At 45.4% G+C, this 27858-nt stretch overlaps 1 protein-coding gene across 1 annotated transcript in view; it reads right to left on the bottom strand.

Annotated features, from left to right (window-relative positions):
• The window catches only part of PLEKHH2 (pleckstrin homology, MyTH4 and FERM domain containing H2), a 111647-nt gene that overhangs the window by 244 nt on the left and 83545 nt on the right, over nucleotides 1–27858 (bottom strand). Inside the window, exons 22-28 of the mRNA XM_065401584.1 lie at nucleotides 27029–27184; nucleotides 25127–25224; nucleotides 23044–23185; nucleotides 20816–20961; nucleotides 18963–19092; nucleotides 9405–9491; nucleotides 1064–1201 (exon numbers count right to left, since the gene is read on the bottom strand). Of these exons, the coding sequence (XP_065257656.1) occupies nucleotides 1064–1201; nucleotides 9405–9491; nucleotides 18963–19092; nucleotides 20816–20961; nucleotides 23044–23185; nucleotides 25127–25224; nucleotides 27029–27184 (897 nt within the window). The remainder of the gene's footprint in view (nucleotides 1–1063; nucleotides 1202–9404; nucleotides 9492–18962; nucleotides 19093–20815; nucleotides 20962–23043; nucleotides 23186–25126; nucleotides 25225–27028; nucleotides 27185–27858) is intronic.

The raw sequence follows: 27858 nt of genomic DNA, 5'->3' as shown, positions 1-27858 counted from the left end.
AAGAAATAGCTAAGCTTTCAGTGAGCGACTGACATTATATTTTTATATAAGTTCTTATATTTTATCAAAGAAATTATAGATGGGAAAAATACCTGTTAGGGTTATGGTTATCTTGCCTATCTCTCTGCCAATGCAGGATTACTCCCTAGAGTAAGTACATGGAGTGTTTTGTCCTGCACAATTTTAAATGATTCAAGCAACTCAGTTTCCACCACTTCTTTAGGAGAAAGTTCTACACACCAATACATGTCTCTTAGGGAATAATTTTACTACATGCAGCCTAACTTTTCCTATGCAGTGTTGTATGTCTCCTGCACAAGTGTTAAAGAAGCAGTCCAAATGGGCTGACGCCCAGGTGGCTGTGTTTTTCCCCCCAAAGATCTGGGAGGCTGTGCACCATGCCTTCTCCATGGAACCGCCAAAAAATTCCCCTTTAAAGGGATGATTTGATAGAAAATCACTATTTCTTGAACTGTTTGACATACAGGTGTGCATATTTCTATGAAGAGACACAATTTTTAACTGAAGTTATATGCAGGAAACTATGATCCTACTGGTAGGTTGTTCTGGCTTATAGAAACTAGAGTTTCACTCCTCAGTCATAGCTGAAATTATGCTTTTATTTGTTTTGTTCAGGCTGGTAGGCAATATTAGCAGTGAGAGAGAGTCTAGACTAATATTAGCAAAAGAGTTCCTTAGTCCTAGAATTTTGGAGAAGTGTATAACCTTTTGGAAGGCCATCATAAAATAGAGACATTGCTTTAATGGAGACCCAAACATTTTTTTTAAAATTGCAGCTATACTGATTTTTAGGCACTGTATATACTTCCTGTCTTTTATCTCCCTAATTGTCCTTGTCTGTAAAGTCTGGAACTCTGGGGGAAGGGTCATTAAAACAAGACTTTTATGTTTTTAATTGCTTCCCCCTTTAAATTCATTATGCAAAAGCTAATAACCGGAGGATGTTTTGAACAGCAGGTGCTGCACCTTGTGCATATACACAAGGGTACTTAAGTACAAAGAGGCAACAAACACTGGAAATGATTTCGGCTACTGTACCAACCTTTGGTTTTGCCATGGCAAAAAGGAGTTTTTCGTTTGGCTTGTCTTTTGACTGAGCATTGTTAACTACCAGCATAAAGTCATCTTGGTAGCCTCCAAAGGTCATCAGACTTTTGTGTACATATGTAATTATTAATCGCTTTAAAGAAAGAAGAAAGGAAAAAACAGTTTCATGTATACAGAAAAATACCGGGAAAAAGACTACAGTGAATACTTCTTCAAACATAATTACTCATCTGATTTCAAAACACTGTTTTCAACCCCTGTTGTAGAATTTTGAATCTAATTGCAAATTATGTGCCTGTTTCCCTCAGGCCTTCATTGTGAGAGACTTCTGCTTTCATGAGTGGCCCTGTTTCTAATTAATGTAATATATATTTAGTTTAATGGTTAAAATTTTTGAGTTTGGACTTTGGACACACAACTTACATTACAAATGAAAGGCCCAATCCGACTCCCATAGAAGTCAATGTTAAGAGTCCCATTGGGAATTGGATCAGGCTCTAAAGAAGTTGAATCTCAGGGCCCAAACTTTCAAAAAGGATTTCAGTATAATCTTTGTCAGGGCTGGTGCAAGGAAGTTTCGCGCCCTAGGCGAAACTTCCACCTTGCGCCCCCCCCCAGCCCTGCGGCAGCTCCCCGCCCCCCCCCCCCCGCCCTGAGGTGCCCCCCCCACGGCAGCTTCCCCCCCGTGCCCTGAGGCGCCCCCCCCCCGCGGCAGCTCCCCCCCCCGGGGAGCCGTGCAGCAGCTCCCCACCCCAGCTTACCTCTGCTCCGCCTCCTCCCCGAGCACGCCGCCCCCGCTCTAATTCTCCTCCCCTCCCAGGCTTGCGATGCCAAACAGCTGATTGGCGCTGCAAGCCTGGGAGACGGGAGAAGTGGAGCGGCGACTGCACGCTCGGAGAGGGGGCGTAGGAACGCTGTAAAAAAAAATTGGGGGCACCGCTTTTTGGCGCCCCCAAATCTTGGCGCCCTAGGCAACCGCCTAGTTTGCCTTAATGGTAGCACCGGCCCTGATCTTTGTGTGTACAAGTGATATATACCACATTAGCAAAACTATTTGTGCTCGCAAATGGGGATAAAATTGGTGGTTTGTTCACAGTACTAGTAGTGCACAAAACCTTCTGCATGGAGAGAAGCAGCACACTTTGAATTTTTGGCCTGTATTATTCAACACACAACTCTGGACATGTAGCTTTTGAGTCACTGCCATTTGTTGTGCTGATTCATACCTAATATTATATCAATCAATATGGATAGTGTTTCAATACAGATATGCACATTTTAAATTATCATGAGAAAATATCTGTACAGTAATTATTTTAATCTCCTGGGTACCAAACTCCTTTTTGCCCTTGTTTTTTGACTAGCAAAAAGACCTCATCCAAATTGTAAAAGACAGGATTACCCTAACTTTTTCCCCATTACATTTTGTGTTAGGTTTGCCAGCATTTTCCAGGAAGAGGTCAGAACCTCCAGTGAGACTGCCCTCAGCTGCACCTGCTCAGTGCTCCTAATGCCCTACTGAGCCAGCCAGGCTACCTGATGGACCATCCTGCCTGATTGGCTGAGGAATCCTGCAGGCTGGTTCTGAAATCTAGCAGCAGTAGCTCATTGGCTGCTCAATGCCCACACCCACAGACTGTCTCCCCATTCTTGTCTCTCCAAGCCCTGCTCCTGCTCTGCTCCTCCACAGCTCCAGCCCAAGGCTGGGTGCAGGACAGGTTCTGTTCCCATCCTGTTCCAGCCTCACTCCTGCCTCAGAAGAGAAGGTTATTCACCTTGTGAAGTAATTGAGGTTCTTTGAGATGGTTGTCCCTGTGGGTGCTCCACTTTAGGTGTGTCCATGTGCCCTCATTTGCGATCAGAAATTTATAGTAGCAGTGCCTGGTTGGGTCATGCATGTGCCGTTGCTGTCTCGTGCCGCCTCAGTTCCTTCTCTACCACAGAAAATCTAGCATGAAACTCCAAAGCAAAGGGGAGGAGAGAGGGTAGTGAAGCACCCATAGGGACAACCATCTCAAAGAACCTCAGTTACTGCATGGGGTGAGTAACCTTCTCTTCTTCTTTGAGGAGTGTCCCTGTGGGCGCTCCATTTTAGGTGACTGTTGAGCAGTGCCCCTCAGTGGAAGGGAGGGGCTTTGGAGTTGTGTTCATGATTGACCGTGAGTCCAAATAGAATGTCCAATGATGACTGTTGATGTAGCCAATAGGCAGACCATGAGCCAAATCCGGCCCACCAGATGCTTTAGAACAGACCCCGAAATCTTTTCATTTACTTATTATCATTATTGTTAGGGTTTTTTTTATTATTATTTTCTCTGGAGGCTGGACCTTGATGATATCTTTGGCCAAGAAATTTGGACCTTAACAAAAAAGAATTGACTATAATTGACTACCCCTGCTCTATAGCATAGTGCTTTGTGAATGTGTGGGCAGATGCCTAAGTTGCTGCTCTGCAAATGTCCATAATGGGGACATTATTGAGAAAGGCTATGGATGTTGAAAGTGCTCTGGTAGAGTGTGTGCGGGCTCCCAATGGGGCTTGTAACTGACATTTTTGATAACACAAGTGGATGCATCCTGATATCCATTTGGATATTCTCTGTTTTGAGATGATGGCTTCCCCTTTTGATCGTTCTGTTATAGAGACAAATAGTTTCGGTGATTTTCTAAAGGTTTTTGTTCTTGCAATGTAGAAGGCTAATGCTCTTCAGACGTCCAGGGTGTGGAGTGATGCCTCTCTTTTGTCTGCATGCGGTTTTGGAAAAAATGCAGGTAAGTAAATGGGTTGGTTTAAATGAAAAGAAGGGGGAACTTGCAGTAAGAATTTGGGGTGTGGTCTTAGGGTAACTTTATCTTTTAAAGAAAGTTGCGTATGGAGGGTGTGCTATTAGGGCACCTAGTTCTCCCACACGTCTAGCAGACCTAATGGCGATGAGGAAAGCCATCTTCATAGATAGATGGAGTAATGAACACTTGGCCAGCGGTTCAAACAGGGTTTCTGTAAGTCCACGTAAGACCAGGTTGAGGTCCCACATAGGAGCTGCGGTCCTTATTTCAGGGTAAGTGTTCTTAATGCCTTTGAGGTAGCGTTTGATTGTTGGGTGGGCAAATATGGTGACCCCATCCACCTTATTGTGGAAAGCCGTGATAGCTGCAAGGTGTATCTTGACAGAGATTGTGGAGAGTCCCAGTTTTTTAGTTCTAATATGTAATCCAATACTCTTGGTAAAGGAGAGGATGTTGGTATGATTTCTTTGCTCTGGCACCATATGCTGAACCCTTTCCATTTAGGAGTATATGTCTTTCTTGTATTTGATCTCTGGCTGTTCAATAAGAGGTCTTTTACTTCCTCCGAGCAGGTTGTTTCATTTTCTCCCAGCCATGAGGTTGGGTTGGTGGATGTGTCCACATCTTGGGAGAAGAGATGAAGTATTAGAGGAAGATTTTGAGGTGGGCATGCCACTATCTTTAATAGGTAAGGGATCCATGTTTGCCTGGGCCATGTAGGTACTATTAGGATGACTTCTGATTTGTCCCTCCTGATCTTATGTATGACCTGGTTAGGAGTGGGGTCGGAGGAAATGCTACTCCTGGGGGAATTCTGCGCCACTGCACATGCACAGAATTTATCTCCTGCAGATTTCTTTGCTTCTTCACAGAAAAATGACTTTCTGATGGGGAAGCAAAGGGAAGCTGCAAGAGCAGTCATATGATCCTTTCCAGCAGTATGTTTTGAGTGCCCAGGGCAGCTGGCAGAGAGGTAAATCACTGTGGGCCAGGGAGCAGGACTGGGGAAGACCCAGCTTGTGGCTCCTTCCCTGCGCCAGGCTCAGCTGCTCGTCCCAGTTGGGCTGGGGAGGACGGGACTTCCTCTTCCCCTGCACGGCATCTAGGGCCATGTCAGATCCACCTCCAGATTTCTCACCCAGCTGTAGGAAGCTCTGCAAACTCTACACTCCCCCCCCCCCCGCCCCGCCGCTTCCTGCATCCATCGCTCCTCAGCTGCAGGCGGAGGGATCCCTGTACAGGGAGCTGCTCCCCCATCTGCCCAACCCCCATGCATCCAGACCCCCTCATACCCAGACATCTGGACCCCCCACTGAGCCCTCCACACCCAGATTTTCTGGCCAAGCTCTATCCCCACCACACCTAGACACCCCCCCACACTGAGCCCCATCCACCTTCACCTGGACCCCCCTGTAGAGTCCCATTACCATTGCACCCAGAACCCACAACAAGCCCCTGTGCATCCAGATCTCCCCCGCATCCAGATCCCCCACTGAACTGCCCACACCCAGATTGACCCACATAGAACCCTCTCAACCCACAAATGTCAAAGGTTGGGTTGGGATTTGTTGTTATCTGGTTTGTCTTTGCCTGTGTGGCTGTGTGTATGGTGGTGACCTGAATCTCTGCATATAATACCTGCCCTGTTTCTTATTTGCTGGTGTATAGCTGTCCAGGGATTTTAGTGTTGCCCTTGAATCTTTCAGGATACGAAGGGACTCATCTGTTTTGGTTGCAAATAGTTTTGGGTCTTCAAAGGGCAGGTCCTTGACCTTTACCTGCACCTCTCTCAGGAACCCCGAGAGAGGGAACCATGATGCATGGCTCATGACCACCGATGTTGCAATGGAGCCTGCTGCCATATCTGCAGAGTCAAGTGAGGCCTGCAGTGCTGTCCTGGCAATGAGATTACTGAAGGTCATGTTGGCCTTGAATTGCTCCTTATTGATAGCTTACCAGAAAACAAAAAATTCTGACATTTTGGAAAATATTGTGTGTGTATTTTGATAGCAGGGCTTCATAATTAGCTATTCGAAACTGCAACGTTGCAAATGACTATGCCCTGCGACTGAAGAGGTCTAGCCTCTTCCATTCCTTGTCATAAGGGGTTGTTCTGGTATGGTGTTGCCTTCCCCTCTCATTTACTGCATCCACCACTAAAGAGTTTGGTGTGGGGTGTGTAAACAAGAACTCCATTGCTTTAGATGGTACATAGTATTTTTTCAGATCTTTTCCATGATGGAGGTGCTATTGCTGAGGTCTGCCAGATAGTTTTTGACAGGCTCCATGATAGCACTACTGATTAACGATGCTATCTTTGCCAAGGTAGATGTCTAAAACACATCCAGTAATTTAAGCTGCGATTCAGGTACCTCCTCTAAGGATATATCCAGGGACTCTGCCACCCTTTTGAAGAGCTCGTGGAATTGCTTAAAGTCGTCCCCTGTGGTGGGGGATTGAGGCATTATAGTTTCGTCCGGTGATGAAGATGACAGGTTCGTCAGTAGTAAGGCTTCCTGGTCTAAAGTTTCCTCATTCATCTCCTCCTTGGTTTCTGAGGGTCCTAGTATGGGTGATGATGGAGAACGTGGCGCTCTCAATCTTGGTGGGCTTGTAATATAGTGCCCTGTATGCTGCCCAGGGGTCCCAGTAGCGCCAATCTGATGGGAATGGCATGGAAGGCGGGACCCATGGGTGCCCGTACCAGCTAGCTGCCTCTGAAGATGAGTGGTGTCCTGTTTGGTGGGACAGTTCTGCTATGGGTGAGGAGTGATGAGGTGCATATATTTCCCCTTCATCCTCCTCCTCGTCATCACTGGAGAGAGGGGGAGCAGACCTAAGTGGAGTGGTCAGGTGGCTCGGTACCAATCAAATTGGAGTGCCATCGGTACCAAGGAGCGGGGATTCTGGTGTTGAAGAGACCAGTAGGTCTGTGTGTCTTAAGAATATTGCTGCAATTCGAGGAATGGCGGTACTTATGTCGGTGTTGCTGGTGGCACTAATATGTGAATTGTAGCCATCGGTGCCGAGGGTCTTGTGCTATCCAGTGTAGGTACCGCAGATGGTGCCAATGCGTTGCTTGGTACTGAGTGTCACTTCAGCTCCATCAGTACCGAGGCAGAGGGTTTTACTTTGCCCTTTGAGCCTCTGGCAGAACTTGCCTGCTTAGGGTCTTTTGCTCTCTGGGTACTTGTGGTACTGGATGGTCCTGGTGTCTTGGAGTCTGACGTACCCGGCGCCGTCGGTACCAATGTGGTCTCGGCAGTAGGGGAGTGCTTTTTCTTAGCCGATTCCCACGGAGGTGAAATCTGAGCCCACTTTTTTGTAGCCTTCCTGGGAAAAGGCTCTTTAGTAGGAGCTATTGTGGCAGAACCTTTATCAGAGGCTCCCAATTGCAAAGGGAGTCCTTGACTTGGGATCTGAGGCTGGTTGCAGAGATTCTTCCATCATAAGTAGCATAAGTTATAGATCCTTCCCTTTCCTTGTTCTGGCCTTTAGATTATGGCAATGCGAGCACTTCTGAGGTATGTCTCACCAAGACAGCAGGATACACTGTGCGTGTCCATCAGAAATAGGGATTGACAACCTGCACGTCAGACAGCATTTGAATCCCGGAGAGCTGGGCATGCCAGAGAATCTTCTGTCCCAGAATGAGAGGGGGGAACAGTAAAACTATAGAAAACTTAAACGTATTGTCCTAATAAGGGAGATAAGGATAGAATATTTTTTTAAAAATAAAATAAGTAGGAAGGGTGAGAATAAATAACTTCCTAATTGCTAACTTAAGTTTTACCTATAAAGTTATTTTATACTAAAAAAAAGTAAGAGGCGCTGCTAAGTGCTCCGACTCAAGCCAAAGGCGGTAGAGAAGGAACTGAGGGATGCTTGGTCGTGCAGCACTATGTAACCTCCTGAGGGGGCACAAGAGGCACTGGTGCATGCGCGATCCAACCAGGCACTGCTACTACAAATCTCCGATTGCAAGAGCAGGGCGCATGGACAGCTAAAGTGGAGCACACACAGGGACATTCCTCAAAGAAGAACCAGCCTTGCTCCTGCCTTCCCTGACTCCTGGTAATCCGGCTCCGACCCTCGGCTCTGACTCTTGACTCCACCTCAACCCTTGGCTCTGGCATTCGGACTCTGACTTCGGTCCCGACTATTGGCTCTGATTCCTGACTTTGACTCTGTCTCGACTCTTGGCTTTGGTGTTCGAACTCCAATCAGTAGGCCTCACTCCCTAGTCCCACTCTGACCCCTAGGCCTGACTGCCTATGACCTGGTCCACTGACAGAGGCCAACCTTACGGGCTGAGAAACACAGTTGTATGTTAAGAAAGACTGAGCTGGATCAGAACTTAAATTGAAGACCTTCATGGAGTGAGAAGGGTGTTGATGGAACACCATGCTGCAGCCTCTATTTCCTCTCAATCTGCTTGATTGCTCTTCTCCCTCCTCTTTTCATCCTTTAATATTTATTACATTTGTCTAATTCCTCTATACCAGGGGTTTGCAAACTTCACTGAACCACGACCCCCTTCTGACAACAAATTAGTTCACGACCCCAAGAGGGGGGGACCGAAGCGTGAGCCTGCCCAAGCCCCAGTGCCCTGCAGGGGGCCTGCAACCTGAGCCCTGACGCCCAGGGCTGAAGCCCTCAGACTTTGGCTTCAGCCTTGGGCAGTTGGGCTCAGGCTTCAGCCTCAGGCCCCAGCAAGTCTAAGCCAGCACTGGTGACCCCATTCAAAGGGGGTCGCAATCCCCTTTGGGGTCCTGACCCACAGTTTGAGAACTGCTGCTCTGTACCTATCTTTAAATACAAAGGCAGGTTTAGAGAAAAAGTATACATTTTTGTTATGTTAGAGATTTTAATTAATCAAGGAAATTCAGTGTTAACATTCTGATAGCAACATTTAATTCTACCCCTTCGGAAATTTGAATTAAAACAGGGAGCCTCTCAGGTACACAAGATTAACACCAGTGCCACTCCATTGATTTCAGTGGAGTTACTACTGCTTTACACCACTGTAAGTGAGAAAAGAATCAAGTCTTTAATTACATGACTAAACAACACAGGGCAATATGACATACTATTCAACAAATATAATGGGAATAATCATATTATGTAACTGTAAATGCATTTATGTATCACTTTCCATTAGTGCATATTGTCTTATGAGTGATCATTTAAATGAAAGCCTCAAGTAGGAAGAGTTCAGGTTGTTGTAGGAATCTTATCTATGAATTTCCTTTTATCATTTAATTTACTAGTTTGATATATAAAATGTTTCCCTGAGAAAGATGATAAATACCAAGCAAAGTAATCAAGAGGTACTTCCACCATCAGTACTAATATAACCATGGCAGTAACTTTAAAACATTTTATAGTAACAAACTTACGCTTTAAGAGACAAACTACGCATCTAAGTATACAGGACCAATTTCAGCCCTGGTGTAATTTCATTTAAATCAGTGGCAATACATCAAGGATGAATTTGGCCAATATATTCACTATTAAAAATTTAAACTAAAACTGTTTTTTTCTTTTACCAGAAAGCTGTATTCTAGAATGCTTATGCCATCTTCATGTACAACAAGCCATACGTAGGAACTCTCAAGTGTGGATGTTGTTAGAGGCTACAAAAAGAGAAACAGCATTCCATTACACATTATAAATGGGGCTAGCTTTAAATAGTAACTTAATTAAAAGACTCAGACATTTTAAAATTTGTCAGATATCACACCAAAATATAAGGGAGCAGAAGTGCTGCAAAGAAGTTAGGGTATATATTTTAGGATTATTTGAAGGGAAATAAAAAACGAAAATTACCTCACAGCTTATTTACCAGACCTGTGTTGTGATTTGTGTCCCCAAGGGTCAAGCATGACACAAACATTTATTTAGGTTATTGATTATTAGGGTTTTTATTGCTGCAGAACTTCAGGCTCAATTTCTTTATTATTCATGTCTCAATCAATACTGTCTTCTTTAGTAACAAAGTTGTGGGATGTTTAACAGTGATTTAGATGTCAGCAAGGGAGAATCTGCTTGAAATATATTCTGTACATTTAATCTCTATTAATGCTTCTAAGGACAAAAACCCAACTCCCATTTAAGTCTTTAATCGGAGTTGAATCAGACCCAAAAAGTATTAATTTAAAAAGGCTGCTTCAAAACAAGGAAAAAGATAGTGAGAGGATGCTGTGTGAAATGATATTAGAATGCAGGGGAGACATGGGCTAGAAATTATTAGGATTTACTTATTATTAAGATTATTAAAATTCATCAGTGTATTACTTAATCCAAGCAGTAACCGTTTGTTTGAAAAGTGTGAATTGGGAGTGCTTTGTTCCAGGTGGGCCTTGAGTGGTTGATTAGAGGGAAGTCAGTGTTTGGTACTGCAGGCACAGCATGCTGAAGAATCAGAGAGGGCAGTGCAGAATGGGGAAGAAAATTGGCAGCATGTGACCTCCAGAAGAAGAAAGAGGAGAACCCATGTACCCCCAATGCAGATAGTGGTAAGAAATCGTTTTCAGGGTCTCTGCACAGGTACTACGGCGGAGAATGGTTTGGAAGAGTCATCTGAGAGAAGGGATCAGAAGGAGACCCCATCGACCGGAAGGCATGGGATGCACTGTCTTAGGGATGCGGGTTCCACGACCATTACTCCCAAGAGGAGGAGACAGGTGGTGGTGGTCAGGGACTCCCTCCTAAGGGGGACAGAGTCATCCATCTGCCATCCAGACCAGGAAACTCTAAGTGTGCTACTTGCCTGGAGCTAGAACTCAGGATGTGACGGAGTGTCTGCCGAGACTGATCAAGCCCTCAGACTGCTACCCCTTCCTACTTCTCCACGTGGGGACCAATGATACTGCCGAGAATGATCTTGAGCAGGTCACTGCAGACTATGTGGCTCTGGGAAGAAGGATAAAGGAGTTTGAGGTGCAAGTCATGTTCTCGTCCATCCTCCCTGTTGAATGAAAAGGCCCAGGTAGGTACCATCGAATTGTGGAGATAAATGGATGGTTGCACAGGTGGTGTCGGAGAGAGGGCTTTGTATTCTTCAACCACGGGATGTTGTTCCAGGAAGAAGGATTGCTAAGAAGAGATGGGATCCACCTAACGAAGAGAGGGAAGAGCATCTTCGCAGGCAGGCTTGCTAACCTAGTGAGGAGGGCTTTAAACTAGGTTCACCGGGGGATGGAGATCTAAGCCCTGAGGTAAGTAGGGAAGTGGGATACTGGGAGGAAACACAAGGCGGAGGGTGCAGCAGAGGAGGCCTCCTGATTCATACTGAGAAACTAGGGCAATTGGCTAGTTATCTTAGGTGCCTGTACACGAATGCAAGAATCCTTGAAAACAAGCAGGAAGAATTGGAAGTCCTGGCACAATCAAGGAACTATGATATGATTGGAATAACAGAGACTTGGTGGGGTAATTCACATGACTGGAGCACTGTCATGGATGGGTATAAACTGTTCAGGAAGAACAGGCGGGGGAGAAAAGATGGAGGAGTTGCACTGTATGTAAGAGAGAAGTATGATTACTCAGAGCTCCAGTATGAAACTGGAGAAAACCTGTTGAGAGTCTTTGGGTTAAGTTTAGAGGCGAGAGCAACAAGGGTGATGTCGTGGTGGACGTCTGCTATAGACCACCAGAATGGGAGGATGAGGCTTTCTTCAGACAACTAACAGAAGTTTCCAGATCACAGGCCCTGGTTCTCATGGGGGACTTCAATCACCCTGACATCTGCTGGGAGAGCAATACAGCAGTGCACAGACAATCCAGTAAGTTTTTGGAGAGTGTTGGGGATAATTTCCTGGTGCAAGTGCTGGAGGAACCAACTAGGGGCCATGCTCCTCTTGACCTGCTGCTCACAAACAGGAAAAATTGGTAGGGGAAGTAGAAGTGGGTGGCAACCTGGGTAGCAGTGACCATGAGATGGTCAAGTTCAGGATACTGACAAAAGGAAGAAAGGAGAGCAGCAGAATACGGACCCTGGACTTCAGAAAAGCAGACCTTGATCCCTCATGGAACTGACAGGCAGGATCCCCTGGGAGGCTAATATGATGGGGAAAGGAGTCCAGGAGAGCTGGCTTTATTAAGGGTGCAGGAACAAACCATCCAGATGTGCAGAAAGAATAGCAAATATGGCAGGTGACCAACTTGCTTAACAGAGAAATCTTCAGCGAGCTTAAACACAAAAAAGGAAGCTTACAAGAAGTGGAAACTTGGACAGATAACTAGGGAGGAGTATAAAAATATTGCTCGAGCATGCAGGGGTGTAATGCAGGAAGGCCAAAGCACAATTGGAGTTGCAACTAGCCAGGGATGTGAAGGGTAACAAGAAGGGTTTATACAGGTATGTTAGTAACAAGGTGATCAGGGAAAGTGTGGGACCCTTAATGAATGGGGGAGGCAACCTAGTGACAGATGATGTGGAAAAAGCTGAAGTACTCAATGCTTTTTTTGCCTCGGTCTTCACAGACAAGGTCAGCTCCCAGTCTGCTGCATTGGACAGTACAGTATGGGGAGGAGGTGAGCAGCCCTCAGTGGTGAAAGAACAGGGTAAGGACTATTTAGAAAAGCTGGACATGCACAAGTCCATGGAGCCGGATCTAATGCATCTGAGGGTGCTGAGGGAGTTGGCTGATGTGACTGCAGAGCCATTGGCCATTATTTTTGAAAACTCATGGCGATCGGGGGAGGTCCCGGACAACTGGAAAAAGGCAAATATGGTGCTCATCTTTAAAAAAGGGAAGAAGGAAAATCCAGGAAACTACAGACCGATCAGCCTCACCTCAGTGCCTGGAAAAATCATGGAGCAAGTCCTCAAGGAATCCATTTTGAAGCACTTGGAGGAGAGGAAGATGATCAGGAACAGTCAACATGGATTCACCAAGGGCAAGTCATTCCTGACCAACCTGATTGCCTTCTATGATGAGATAACTGGCTCTGTGGATATGGGGAATGTGGTGGACATGATATACCTTGACTTAAGCAAAGTTTTTGATACGGTCTCCCACAGTATTCCTGCCAGCAAGTTAAAGACGCATGGACTGGATGAATGGACTATAAGGTGGATAGAAAGCTGGCTAGATCGTCAGGCTCAACAGCTAGGGTATGTCTACACTACGAGGGTATTTCGATTTCACTTAAATCGAATATGTGGAATCGATATTGCAAAGTCGAACTTGTGTGTCCACACTAAGGACAGTAATTCGACTTTGTGAGTCCACACTAACGGGGAAAGCGTCGACATTGGAAGCGGTGCACTGTGGGCAGCTATCCCACAGTTCCCGCAGTCCCCGCTGCCCATTGGAATTCTGGGTCGAGCCGCCAATGCCTTCTGGGTAAAAAAAAAGGGTCGAGGGTGCTTTTGGGTAATTGTCGTCATCCGTCTGTCACTACCGCCCTCCCTCCCTCCCTCCCTGAAAGCGCCGGCGGGAAATCAGTTCGCGCACTTTTCGGGTCAGTGACAGCGCGGACGCCACAGCACTGCGAGCATGGATCCCGCTGCGACCATCGCTGCAGTTGTGGCACTTGTCAACGCCTCGCAGGTTATCATCCACCTTTCCCAGAGGCGGATGCAGATAAACCAGGCGAGGAGGCTACGGCACCGCGGTGAGGGCCTGAACTCTGAGAGGGGCACAGACCTCTCACAAAGCACGGGACCCAGCTCCGAGGACATCACGGTGACAATGGGTCATCTGGATGTTGTGGAACGGCGATTCTGGGCACGGGAAACAAGCACGGACTGGTGGGACCGCATAGTGCTGCAGGTCTGGGACGAATCCCAGTGGCTGCGAAACTTTCGCATGCGGAAGGGGACTTTCCTTGAACTTTGTGAGTTGCTGTCCCCTGCCCTGAAGCGCAATGACACCCGGATGCGAGCAGCCCTGACTGTCCAGAAGCAAGTGGCCATAGCCCTCTGGAAGCTTGCAACGCCGGACAGCTACCGGTCTGTCGCGAACCAGTTTGGCGTGGGCAAATCTACCGTGGGGGTTGTTGTGATGCAAGTAGCCAACGCAATCGTCAAGGTACTGCTCTCAAAGGTAGTGACCCTGGGAAACGTGGAGGTCATCATAGATGGCTTCGCCGCGATGGGATTCCCAAACTGCGGTGGGGCTATAGATGGAACTCACATCCCTATCCTGGGACCGGACCACCAGGCCAGCCAGTACATCAACCGAAAGGGCTACTTTTCAGTGGTGCTGCAAGCACTGGTGGACCACAGGGGACGTTTTACCAACATCAACGTTGGATGGCCGGGCAAGGTTCATGACGCTCGCGTCTTCAGGAACTCTGGTCTGTTTAGACGGTTGCAGGAAGGTATTTACTTCCCGGACCACAAAATAACTCTTGGGGATGTGGAGATGCCTACAGTGATCCTTGGGGACCCAGCCTACCCGCTAATGCCCTAGCTCATGAAGCCCTACACTGGCGCCCTGGACTCTGAAAAAGAACTCTTCAACTACCGGCTGAGCAAGTGCAGAATGGTGGTGGAGTGTGCTTTTGGACGTCTCAAGGGGAGATGGAGAAGCTTACTCTCTCGCTGTGATCTCAGTGAAACCAACATCCCCATTGTTATAGCTGCTTGCTGTGTGCTCCACAATCTGTGTGAGAGCAAGGGGGAGACCTTTATGGCGGGGTGGGAGGTTGAGGCAAATAGCCTGGCATCTGATTACGCCCAGCCAGACAGCCGGGCGATTAGAAGAGCCCAGCGGGACGCCCTGTGCTTTGAAAGCCAGGTTCCACAGTGAGCAGGGTAACCAGTGACTTTTAAGTTTCTGCACAGAGAAGCTGAACCTGCCCCTGTTTCTTTACCCAGTTAAGGATGACTATCCTCTCCAGTTACAGACCCCCTCCACCCCCTTCCCAAAAAATAAAATCAGTTTTACTTTTGTTATTGAACACCGTTGTCTTTAGTACTGTTTTCGCGGGAATCTTTGAAACCGGGGACGCAGACTGTGGTGGGGAGCGGGTGTAGTGCACTGATGCAAATGATCCTTCTAAACTCCAGGAATGACAGGATTCACAGTAGCGGACTGGTTGTTTCAACGGAGCCTGCCAGCCCTCCTGAGTGGGACTGCGTGTATGTGGGGGCTATGTGACTTCATGGCAGGGGGAGGAGGGTTACAGATCCCCTGCTGCGTGGCTCTGTGATCCAGGACAAGGACCGCTGCATACGATCTGTAACTGCCCTCCCCCGCCACAAAGTCACAGAGCAACTAAACCCCTCCCGCCCCCCACAGAACATGAAAACCACCTCCCAGACTGACCAGGGTAACTAGTCACTGCACTGTGTATGTGCCCTGCTGCTGGACCTGCCCCCGCCTCAGTAGCCTGCTAAAGGTGACTGTCCTGTCCAATTACCAAGCCCCTTCCCCCCCTGCAGACAGACTCTCTCTCAAAACAGCATGACTGAAACAGTAATGAACAGAAACGTATTTTTTATTAACAACCACACATGAAACTGGGGGGTGAAACTTGGACGGGGGCTTGGGTGAGGCGGGCAGGAAAGGACTTTTCAAATTTTGGGGAATGACAGCCTTCTGGTGCTTGAGCAGTCTGCAGGGGTGGAGTGAGAGTTTTCACGGACTCTTCCGCCCCTCCTTCTTTGGACTTTGGGCGAGGGGGGTATGGGACTTGGTGGCGGGGGAGTGCGGTTACTGATAGACTGCAGCGGGGCTCTGTCCTCCTGCCTCCGTTCCTGCAGAACATCAACAAGGCGCCGGAGCGTGTCTGTTTGCTCCCTCAGAAGTCCAAGCAGCGTTTGAGTCGCCTGCTGGTCTTCCTGCCGCCACCTCTCCTCACGTTCCATGTGTGTGCAGTGCATTTGGGACAAATTCTCCCTCCACTGGTTATGCTGTGCTGCCTGGGCTCGGGAGCAGCCCATTAGTTCTGAGAACATGTCCTCTCGCGTCTTCTTCCTCCTCCGCCTAATGTGCGCTAGCCTCTGGGAGTGTGTTGCCAGGCTGGGTTGGGAGACAGTTGCAGATGTGGCTGTGGGAATGAGGAAAAGGCAGTGAATTCCTCCGAAAGATAATGTAGTTGTGAATCAAGAACATAGTCTTTCTCTGTGAACAAGACCATGAACCACACCTATCACATGCGCACTGAGGACAAGGTCGAATTTTCGAACCTCGCCTTCAGTGCCTGGGCTTTTGCACTGCCGATCTGGGAACCGGGGCAGGACACGGTACTCTCTCTAGCAGGCAAACATGGTAAGCCGTAGACTTGTGGCAGATTAAAACTTTAGGAGTACCAATGGCCACCTTTCACATTGAAAGCACTGCCAGTCTCTGCTGCCAGCAATCGGCCAAGCAGTAACTCTGGCCCTGTCCCACCCACTCGCGGATGTGCCAGGGAAAGATCCCTGGATGCTGGCCCTCTCCCGCCCCCACCGCGTAGCTGTAAACCAGCGGTCACAGTTCTGTAAAGGAACTTGTTGCAAGCAGTCCCAATACTAACAGTCCCCTACCTAATTCAAAGCAGGTTGTCATGAGCGACATTACCCTCATGAGGATCCCGGACACCGAGATCCAAAGGATGCTTCGAGAAAGCCTGCAGAGACCGGGGCCCTATGCCGCCATGCTATGCAAGGCACTGATCCCAGAGTACCTGCTTGTCTCCTGGCGAGGGAACGTCTCATACTTCGGAGGACCAAGTAAAGCCGCTCTCCCCAGGAACCTGATGAACAGGCTATCCCATTACTTGCAGGAGAGCTTTGTGGAGATGTCCGTGGAGGACTACTGCTCTATCCCCGGACATATAGACAGGATTTTCATCTAGCTGCAGTAGCAGGGACTAAAGAATGGAGCAGCTTGGGCAGCACAATCATGCACAACCGGACACTGTTTGATTTTTTTATAAATAGTTGTTACTGATTACTTAAGCGCCCAGGGGGAAGAAATCATGAATCACAGATTGTTATTACTCTTAATATTCAAGTTTTGTACAAAATAAAGGTTTATATGTTTAAAGCACTTACCGCTTGATCCTTCCCCTGAATCTGTGTCCGGATTACATGCTTGGGAGGGTTGGTAGGGGATCTCTGTAAGGGTGATGAAGAGCTCCTGGCTGTCGGGGAAATCAGCTTGGTAAGCGCTGTCGACTGCCTCGTCCTCATCTCCTTCCTCATCTTCCCCGTCCGCTAACATGTCCGAGGAACCGGCCCTGGACAATATCCCATCCTCAGAGTCCACGGTCAGTGGTGGGGTAGTGGTGGCGGCCGCACCAAGGATGGAATGCAGTGCCTCGTAGAAACGGGATGTGTGGGGCTGGGATCCGGAGCGTCCGTTTGCCTGTTTGGTCTTCTGATAGCCTTGTCTCAGCTCCTTGATTTTCACGCGGCACTGCGTTGCATCCCGGCTGTATCCTCTCTCTGCCATGGCTTTCGAGATCTTCTCATAGATCTTTGCGTTCCGTCTTTTGGAGCGCAGCTCGGAAAGCACGGACTCATCGCCCCACACAGCGATGAGATCCAAGACTTCCCGATCAGTCCATGCTGGGGCCCTCTTTCTATTCTGGGATTGCACGGCCATCTCGGCTGGAGAGCTCTGCATCGTTGCCACTGCTGCTGAGCTCGCCACGCTGTCCAAACAGGAAATGAGATTCCAACTGCCCAGACAGGAAAAGGAATTCAAATTTTCCCGGGCCTTTTCCTGTGTGGCTGGTCAGAGCATCCGAGCTCGGACTGCTGTCCAGAGCGTCAACAGAGTGGTGCACTGTGGGATAGCTCCCGGAGCTATTAGCGTTGATTTCCATCCACACCAAGCCTAATTTGATATGGCCATGTCGAATTTAGCGCTACTCCCCTCGTTGGGGAGGAGTACAGAAGTCGAATTTAAGAGCCCTCTATGTCGAACTAAATAGCCTCGTGGTGTGGACGGGTGCAGGGTTAATTCGATGTAACGGCGCTAAATTCGACATAAACGCCTAGTGTAGACCAGGCCTTAGTGATCAATGGCTCAATGTCTAGTTGGCAGCCGGTATCAAGCGGAGGCCCCAGGGGTCAGTCCTGGGGCTGGTTTTGTTTAACATCTTCATTAATGATCTGGATGATGGGATGGTTTGCACCCTCAGCAAGTTCGCGGATGACGCTAAGCTGGGGGGAGAGATAAATACCCTGGAAGGTAGGGATAGTGTCCAGAGTGACCTAGACAAATTGGAGGATTGGGACAGAAGAAATCTGATGAGGTTCAACAAGGACAAGTGCAGAGTCCTCCACTTAGGACGGAAGAATCCCATGCACTGCTACAGGCTGGGGACTGACAGGCTAAGCAGCAGTTCTGCAGAAAAGGACCTGAGGATTAAAGTGGACAAGAAGCTGTATATCAGTCAATGGTGTGCCCTTGTTGCCAAGAAGGCTAACGGCATATTGGGCTGCACTAGTAGAAACATTGCCAGCAGATCAAGGGAAGTGATTATTCCCCTCTATTTGGCACTGGTGAGGCCACATCTGGAGTACTGCATCCAGTTTTGGGGCCCCCACTACAGAAAGGATGTGGACAAATTGGAGAGAGTCCAGCGGATGGCAACGAAAATGATCATGGGACTGGGGCACATGACTTACGAGGAGAGGCTGAGGGAACTGGGATTGTTTAGTCTGCAGAAGAGAAGATTGAGGGGGGATTTGATAGCAGCCTTCAACTACCTGAAGGGGGGTTCCAAAGAGGATGGAGCTCGGCTGTTCTGAGTGGTGGCAGATGACAGAACAAGAAGCAATGATCTCAAGTTGCAGTGGGGGAGGTTTAGGTTGGATATTAGGAAAACCTATTTCACTAGGAGGAGGAGGATGAAGTGCTGGAATGGGTTACCTAGGGAGGTGGTGGAATCTCCATCCTTAGAGGGTTTTAAGGCCTGGCTTGACAAAGCCCTGGCTGGGATGATTTAGTTGGGGTTGGTCCTGCTTTGAGCAGGGGGTTGGACTAGATGACCTCCTGAGGTCTCTTCCAACCCTAATCTTCTATGATTCTATTAACAGAGACTCAAGCAACAGAAACACTTCCAACCCACTTTCAACTTAATTTGTTTTCTTCCTGCATACTACATTCAAACTTAAACCACCACCACCAAAACCCAAACCTGGTAAAGTTCCTTACTTTTGCCGCAAACATTTTAGCACCAAAGAATGACCACTTTCTGGCTACTGTGAGATAAATGCGCACACAATCTGCACCACTGTGCCCCCGGAGAGCCATCCATCTAGTTGATAATCGCTGACGAAGCTGTCTGTTTGAAATGAAACTCATAGTGAGAATGTACTTTTGGATTTTGTTGTTAAAAAAGAACTAGTAAAAACCCAATCAAAAACTTTTTGATTTTGTTAAAATGAGTATTTGATTTATGTGCTATAGGTCTGTCATATCTATCAGATATGCTGTATAGAAAACTCCAAACCAGTCATTAATATCATTTGCGTACAGCAAACCTTAGGTACCTTCTTGTTTCTGGAACACCATGATTAAATTTAAATTATCTAGGATGGTTCCCACCCCCCTTTTAAATAAAAAATACTAGCAGCACAGGGTGCAAAAGTACAGCTCAGCTTCTGATATACATCTACAGGTACCCATGTGTGAAAGTAGAATTAAAAGGACATCTGTGAGATGAGATGTAGAAGCTCCACACTGGAGAGCCAAGGTTTAACAAGCAACTCTAGTCCCACAAGGCCCCATCCAGCTGCACTAGCTGGGCATATTCAAAATGGAGGCAGAGCTCAAAAGGGAGCAGTCCTAGTCATCAGGGTGGACAGAGGAAGGGGAGGAGTTATCTGCTGTTAGCTTCTGCAGAGAGGCCACAGGAGCTCCACACCGCCTGGACCAGACCCCACTGCTGAACTGCCAAATGCCCTGTGGAGACTCGGGATGTTGGGCTGGGACTGGAGTAAAACAGCCTCTGGATCACAGGCAGGGAGAACCCTGCCCCTTTGTGAGTGAATAAGCAGACCCTGTGGTGACTTTGGAGGGGTAGGAGTAGGAAGTAACCCAAGGAGCAGGCTTGGTGGTGTCCACCTTCAGGCCGCATACCCAACCTGCTGGTCGCAGGGCCCTGGATTGAAACCCAATGGAGCAGGGAGCGGCCTGGGTTCCCCTACGGCTGGCCCTGCAGACTCTTGCTGCTGGACGACACAGCTGCAGACTGTCACCACTGGGCTATACTACCGAACCCCCTGACAATCCGCAACATGAAATATAGAAACTTTTTACCAACAATTTTAAGTATTTTCAGGTACTATATCCTACTCTTCAGTACCCCAGCTATATTTTGGTTTTACAATAACATTTTCCTGTTTTTCAAATCTTTTTCTTTTCTTGTAGCTCTGTTTGCCATGAGCCATGGGAAAACAGTTGCTATAACATTAGCAGAAATTAGAAGAATACATTATTTTTGTTCAAAATATCTTAAATTATGAAATACCCAATGTTTGACTAGAACAGATACAAATCCTGCAACGTTTACTCATATAAGTAGTTTGGTTGAGTTCAATGAGTCTGCCCGCTTGAGTAAGGACTACTCTTGGACCAGACTGTGGCACCCTTACTCAACTTTAGTAATACCTTAATAGACTTGTTCATTTCAATGGGATTATTGTCTGAGTAAAATAATATTCCAAGTGAGTAAGAGTGTCAGAATCAGGTCCTATGTGAGTAAAGGTTATAAGATCTTAAGTAATTTGTGTATTCTGAGAGTTGAGAGCATTTTGCTAAAATACATGATTAATAATCCTATTGTATATTTGGGTAACAAAGTTTTAGAGGAAATGGGTTCTCCCTAACCCATTTGGTAAAAAGAATTTCAGTTTCATCTATAGCTGTAGACAAAAATTTCTCATAAATGTATATCTAAATCTTCCAATATAACTGAAAAAGGCTTACTTCATCCCTAAACATAACAGAACCCTAAAAGTAAAAACGTTCACATCTTGTCTATCATAATACTTTCCCCCTCTCACCTTAACTGTTCTTCTGAACAGCCATGCCTATACCTCTTTGGGTAAAATCTCTCCACTACATGTTTCAATGTCTGATTGGACTTGGAGGGAGAAGTAACTTGCCCTGCTGGAGTTGAGAAAGGTCTTTCGAAGTCCCCAATCTCCACCTAGTGGAAAGGCCAGGAAAGAGAAGATCTTTGTTTGTACAGAGTCATTTTAGAAATTAAATACAGTAACTCCTCACTTAACGTTGTAGTTATGTTCCTGAAAAATGCGACTTTAAGTGAAACGATGTTAAGCGAATCCAATTTCCCCATAAGAATTAATGTAAATAGGGGGGTTAGGTTCCAGGGAAATTTTTTTTTTGCCAGACAAAAGGCATTATATACATTTTAAACAATTTTAAACAAGCAATTTAATACAGGTATACGTTTTAAACAATTTTAAAGAAACAATTTAATACTACAATCGTCACTGCTGAGTATGAAGCTTGGTTGAGGTGGTGGAGTCAGAGAGTGGAAGAGGATGGATTGTCCGACTGCTCCTCTTGCTGTTCTTGCAAGCACAGGCACAGCTATACATGACTTTGCCGGGGGCAGGGGGCTCAACCCTCGGCCCATCCACTCCAGCCCTTCCCCCAAACCCCCACCCCTTGACCCGCCTCTTCTCCCCACCACCTCCTCCCCCTTTACTTCGCACGCTGCGTTCTCGCTCCTCCCCCCTCCCTCCCCTCCCTTCTGAACGCTGCAAGCCAGCTGACTGCCGTGGGCAGGAGGCAGGGGAGGGAGGGGGGAGGCATGTTGAGTCCTCGCTCCTCCTCCCTCCCTCCTGCCCGGGGCAATCAGCTGGCCTGCACGCCGAGTCCTCGCTCCTCCCTCCTGCCTCCTAAACACCACAAGCCAGCTGATTGCCGCGGGGGGAGGAGGAGGAAGGCACTGATCCGCTGGGTCTGCCGGCGGGTGGGAGGCGCTGGGGGGGAGGGAGGGGTGTAGGGAGACTGCCAGCTGTGGAGAAAGCAGGCAGCCAAACAACGTAATAGTGGAGCATTGCACAACTTTAAAAGAGCATGTTCCCTAATTGCTCAGCAACGTAGCAACGAAACAATGTTAACCGGGACGACTTTAAGTGAGGAGTTACTGTACCTTTTATGTATTGTCTTGTTGATTAGCATACTGTAAAACTTAAAAGGTTTTGTCCATTAAAGTATATTTTCACTGATACAAAAATAGCGTAAGTTATATTTCACTTCCAATTACATTAAATTCACTAGGCAAAATTAGTTAGCACAAATCAAGTTTAAATTACAAAAGTAAAAAACATATTGTATAGAGTTTTCTTGCATTTCATATACAGGGACAAATCTTCAGCTGGTATAAATTGACAAGTTCTAATTAAGCCAATCCAGAAAGTAGCGTATATACTCGTTCATTAGCCTGTTCATTGATAAGCCGACCCCCCAAGATGGTTAGGTAAAAATAGCAAAAACTGTATGACCCTTTCATAAGCCGACCCTATATTTCAGGGGTTGGCAAACTTTGGCTCCTGACCTGTTAGGGTAAGCCACTAGCGGGCCTGGACGTTTTGTTTACCTGGAGCGTTCACAGGCACGGAGCCCCTCAGCTCCCAGTGTCCACGGTTTGCCGTTCCCAGCCAATGGGAGCTGCGGGAAGTGGCCCGCCACTTCCCGCAGCTCCCATTGGCTGGGAACGGCGAACTGCAACCACAGGGAGCTGAGGGGCTCCATGCCTGTGAACGCTCCAGGTAAACAAAACGACAATGTATTAGATATTCAATTCAATGATTCCATAGAGTTTAAAATCATCAAATTTTGGTGTAGACCCATTTATAAGCCGACCCCCGCTCTTTGATGTGTCACTTTTTTACCAAAAAGATTCGGCTTATGAACGAATATATACGGGTAACTCTCAAACTTTCTTTATGTGATGATCTCTATGTTTTTCTTCTTTATGAAAATAAATCTTATACAGAAGTATATCGATTGAAACATCTGTAGGCTGTATTATTATGGTATATATAATTTTCAGAATATTCATGGCACAGTGAATGGGGAGACCTGTTCAAGACTCCCTGTAACAAAATCAAATGGCTATGCTATGTTTAATTACTTAGGGCATCGTGCAAGGTGCTGTGAACCTCCAGCCTTAACACTGATGTCAATAGGAGTAGAAAGTGATCAGCAGTGGCCCGTTAATGTACAAGTTGACTGTTACCATAAACTCATAGATTACCTGAGCTAAAAGAGCTGCCATTTCCAGTGCCAGTTCTTTGTTGATAGGGAAAAATCCATTTACTATCTGATCATTTGTCTGATACATTAACAGCAGCTTTTCCCTGTCTGTCTCCCCACGGACTTGAACTGAGAAATAAAGCCTACAAAAGAAGAAAGAAAAGTTATTTAAAAATGAAAATAGGGGTATTAGACCCTGGGTATTAGTAATGAGAGCTATGACCTTGCACCTCCGGGCCACTAGTTTGAAGTCAGCTCTGACCATAAATTGTTACCATCTGATGGCTTACATTGACTCATGTGAAATGAGTTGGTGATATCAATCCAGTTCCTAATGGATAGGTGTTTCTATCACAAATGGTAGCCTCAGCAGCTAGGACAAAGAATGAATGTGCTAGAGACTTATTAACACTTCAGCTCTGAAGGTAACCTGTCCAGAGCAGAGTTGAGGCACAGAGAAAGGGCAGCACTTGGAAGCTTTTACTGCCACTGTACTAAATCTGTGGACAAATGGAGAAAATCAACCTCTAGAATTGTCACTCTAAACCATTTTACTAGCTATACATTCACTACTTCTAAAAGGTGGAAAAAAGTGACCCTTTAGTATCTTGTCATTTTAAAATTTTTGCTCCAGTTAAGCCCATTGCTCATTTCCATAGAACAGGGACAGCACAGGAGTAAAATCCTGGAATTCTATAATGCAATTTGAAGGCTAGTTACTCTGCTGTTCAAACGGATTACTTAACACATGCCCTTAGTTTTACATTTTAAAAAAAGCATCACATCACTGCACACATATATCTTATTTTTAAGTGAATGATAAGAAATCAGACTAAAAAGTTTAAACATGAATAGAATTTAAATGCCAGTTTGAAAATAATTAAAGATATAGATACCCACCAAAAGATCTGCACCTCATTGAATCTAAATGAATAAAGTTTAATGATTTCACAATTAAGCATTGATTTGTATTTTACTTTCATGAAATGCAACACCACTTGACAATTGAGGAATCATAGACCTTCCAAGTACATAATAATGCAAATTAGTACAGTGGTTTTTCACCTCTGTAGATCTAGGGTCTTTAATTTGGTAGTGTCAGCCTAGTCCCCATGTATCCAAAACTCAAGTTCCAGCAAAGTTTGGCACAATTAGCAACTGATGCTCAGGAGAGACCAAGGACTGAGCAAAAGGGGCGTTGTAGGTCAAGACAAGTGCTCCTCAATCTCATAAGCTTTGCCTACAAATTAAAAAATTAAATACTGGTACATAACATAATCAGTTCCATTTTACTGGATGTAGATTGTAGACACAATTGGACATTACAGTTTTCCAAGCTAAACAGGGTAAGAGAAAACAACTTTTGATGGGAACTACTGTGTGCTGACCTTTTTACTACTAAACTATGAAATATCAACCTGTGGCTGTTGCTTATTATGCAAATAATGTTCAACTCACTATTATCTCATCCTTCTCCTACAGATGTACCCCTAAGACTTCTACTTTTAGAGATCCCATTAATTGGTAGCCTGCTCTTACTCTCTTCTTGTTAGGTTCATGCTATATGTTTAAAATTCCATGCACATTGGATCTGCTTACTCCTAGAGCCTTATTCTATACCTGTGCAGGTGGAACCCACATGAAAGACAAGCAGACCAGCTAAACCTCAATAAATGGGATCTTGCTAGGTGTAAGATGCTTGGAAGGAGGGTTCATCAAAGGAAAGATGGCCTGGTGGAGGATGTGGGAAGGAGCCACAGCCTCTAAGCAGGGTCATGAGATGGGGTGTCCAATGAACCAGCAGATTGACTAAGGAAAACAAACCAGGATTTGCCCGACTAGCTTACTCTGTACTTCCCAACCTGCTAAGTTTAAGAAAAACAAAAATCTAAGGTTTATATGAAGGTTTCCAAAATATTGATACTAGTGAAGTTAATTTATTTAACAAAGATTGCAGTCTCTTTCTCTTTTAACATTTTGGAGTAAGCTTTGATTCAGCTAATACCTTTCCAGATAATAAACACCATATAAATTAAAGAAAATTCCTAGGACAAAGTAATGGAATTATGCTCAGTATTATATACCTGTTTTTATATGTAAGACGCACAGTTCTTGTGCCTTCACATTTCCCAGGATGCTGTTCTTTGGAGGCCTGCTCCCATTTAGAAATAATGTCACAGATCTAAAAGGAAAATGAATATGTGGAACTGTCAGTTCTGTAGTTTCTTGCCAAAACAGCATCTTTGAAGGAAACCATCTGTTTATTATGAAAGAATTTCAATTATTGTAACTCAGAAAAATCACGTAGCTTTAATTTTAAAATTTGTGAAAAGTACCTGTACAGGCACTTTTTAGCTGAGGATTTAGCAGTCAGATTTTGTTGTTGTTATTCGCTTATCCTACCAGACAGATCTTGGTTTTGGAATCTGGCCATACAATGTTTATACAGAAAGGAAAGGTATATAATTTAGCAGGAGCCAACACATATGTAATTATCCAAAACTAGTTGTTTTATAATTAATCAAACTAATGACTTTCATAAAGAGGATAATTAAACAACTATACTGCATGCTGTGGATGGTTCCGTTTCTAACAAGTGTTTTGTGCAAGTTGGAGACTCGCTTGGTCCCTTGTTCCCAGACCAAAGGAAGAGTGTGTTGCAATGGCAGCACTCTAGTCCATTCAGATTAGATGGGAAGAAACTATTTAGTGACCCCCTTGGAAAGACTCAGCAGAAATGTTAACAGAATCCAAAATCTCACGTTAATAGAAAACAAAATACGAGAATAAGTAAACTGTTTAATAGATTTTTTTTTTTGCCTTCCATGTCATGATTTTTTGTTTTGGTTTTGGGGTTTTTTTGGTAGGAAAGAGGAATCTTCCATGGCCCTATTTATCTCCGGTTGCATCATGATGACCTTTCTTCCAGCCATAGAGGGCTGGATGCAGAGCCCCCTGAAGCCAGTTAATACTTCTCTGAACACTGCAGAAGGGTGTAACAGGCCTGCCTGATGGTATTACCTGGCATTCCTTACTCCCCAGGACTGAGGGAGCTGCTTCAACAGCAGTCCCAGCCCCACTATTTGCTTTGCGACAACGACGATGTAACGTAGTAAACCATCAATTATGGTGTGTCTTCCCAGCCCTTGCTGCAAATACCTTAATCCTGAGTGGTGTGGATAACGACATCCCTTCAGAATCCATAGAAATAACATTACACTGAGCACTGCCAATCTACTGAACTGAACCTAAACCTTTTCCTCCTTGTATTGGATAGGAAACCCTCTGACATTCCTTCCAGATCTCTGTCAGCCCCTTTCCTTGATCCTCCAATACATCCCTCACTTGAGCAACATATTAGAAGAGCTGTTTGTATTTTGATATTTTAGGAGATGGGTTTATATTTCTAAGTTTATAGTAAATCTGATGTGATGACAAGTACCAGATTGCCAGCATTGGACACTAAAGTCTTCTAGCCACAGGACTTGCAAAGTACAAGATACGGTAGTTCAATCTTCGTGTCACAGCCCTCATCTGGAGACTTCTACTCCAGTCTACTCCACCTCTGAGAGCTCTTCAGGATTACTGAGTATTCAGACCTTTGTTGTTCAGCCACAGGAGTTGGACTGAGAACACCAACTAAAGCCACTGAATGAGCATTAGACTGTAATCACTTTTAGACACTAATAACAGTCCTCATGTAAACTGGTGTCCTAGAGGTGAAAAGTTCCTTATCCCATCATCAATTCCCTAAGCCATTCTAGTCTGCCAGGCAATGCTTTTAAATGTATTCCACTGAATGAATTTCAGAGTTAAAAATTAGAGTTTGTTTTCATCTTTCCTTTGATGTATGTCAAATGAGGAAAAGTAAAAAGCATTTAATGAGGAAATAATCTTCCCTTACATTGTTTGTTTGAAAAGGCCTCTGTAAAATTAAGATATTTTTGTTGTTTAATATGTGCAGCTCATTAAAGAGTTTTGTTTACCTTGATGTTTCCTTGAAGACAGTGCTCTATATCCTTGCCAGAAGGATCATCAGTAAATAATGCAAATCCTGACTGGACTGGTTTTCTCATTCCTGTGTCCTGGTTAAGGGTGTTCAGAAATTCTTCCACTGTGGTGGAGGCATCAAATCCAACAACCTAAACAGAGGAAAACGAAACACTTTAGTTACAAGAACTCTCAAAAATATTAAATGTAACATTTTGAAGAAGGACAAGACACTTTCTAGAACATACATGGAAAGAGAGTGCCCTGTTCCATCCTCCTTGGATAGCTTATTGTCATTACAACTTGATAAATTCCACTATAGGTTAGACAAAAATTGAGTCAGGATTTAAAATTGTAAATTCTGGAAAAAAAGAAGACAGTTTGGTGGTCTTTCTTCTGCCCTATTGAGCAAATTTTATGTCAAAAACTTTGCTTACCTGTTACAAGTCATTGCATTTTGTTTACCAAATCAAAGACTATTATACATAGCATCTCAGACTGTTATTAAACTAATATATTATTTTCCTTTTTTTTGTTTTCCAGCCCAAACTTAATCTCTAGATAAATGCATTTACAGGTTTTTTTTATTTACTAAGCTATAGATTTGAATTAATCTAAATGTTTGATTTAAAAAGGCAATTTGATATGTTCCTCTGTGAGGAAAAATATGATTAGAAATACTATAACAAAAAAAATTATGACAGGGTGGCTCAGCAGGTAAGATTATAGATAACAACCTTGCATGACATACAATTTAACAGGAGGCTTGATTAGATTATACTGTATGTCTGAAATACCATACAAAATGTATTTCAGGAGCAGTGAT

This window comes from Emys orbicularis, chromosome 3, assembly GCF_028017835.1.
Source record: "Emys orbicularis isolate rEmyOrb1 chromosome 3, rEmyOrb1.hap1, whole genome shotgun sequence".
Taxonomy (NCBI): domain Eukaryota; kingdom Metazoa; phylum Chordata; order Testudines; family Emydidae; genus Emys; species Emys orbicularis.
The sequence above is the reverse complement of the archived record's forward strand: the minus strand, read 5'-3'. Positions and strand labels throughout refer to the sequence as shown.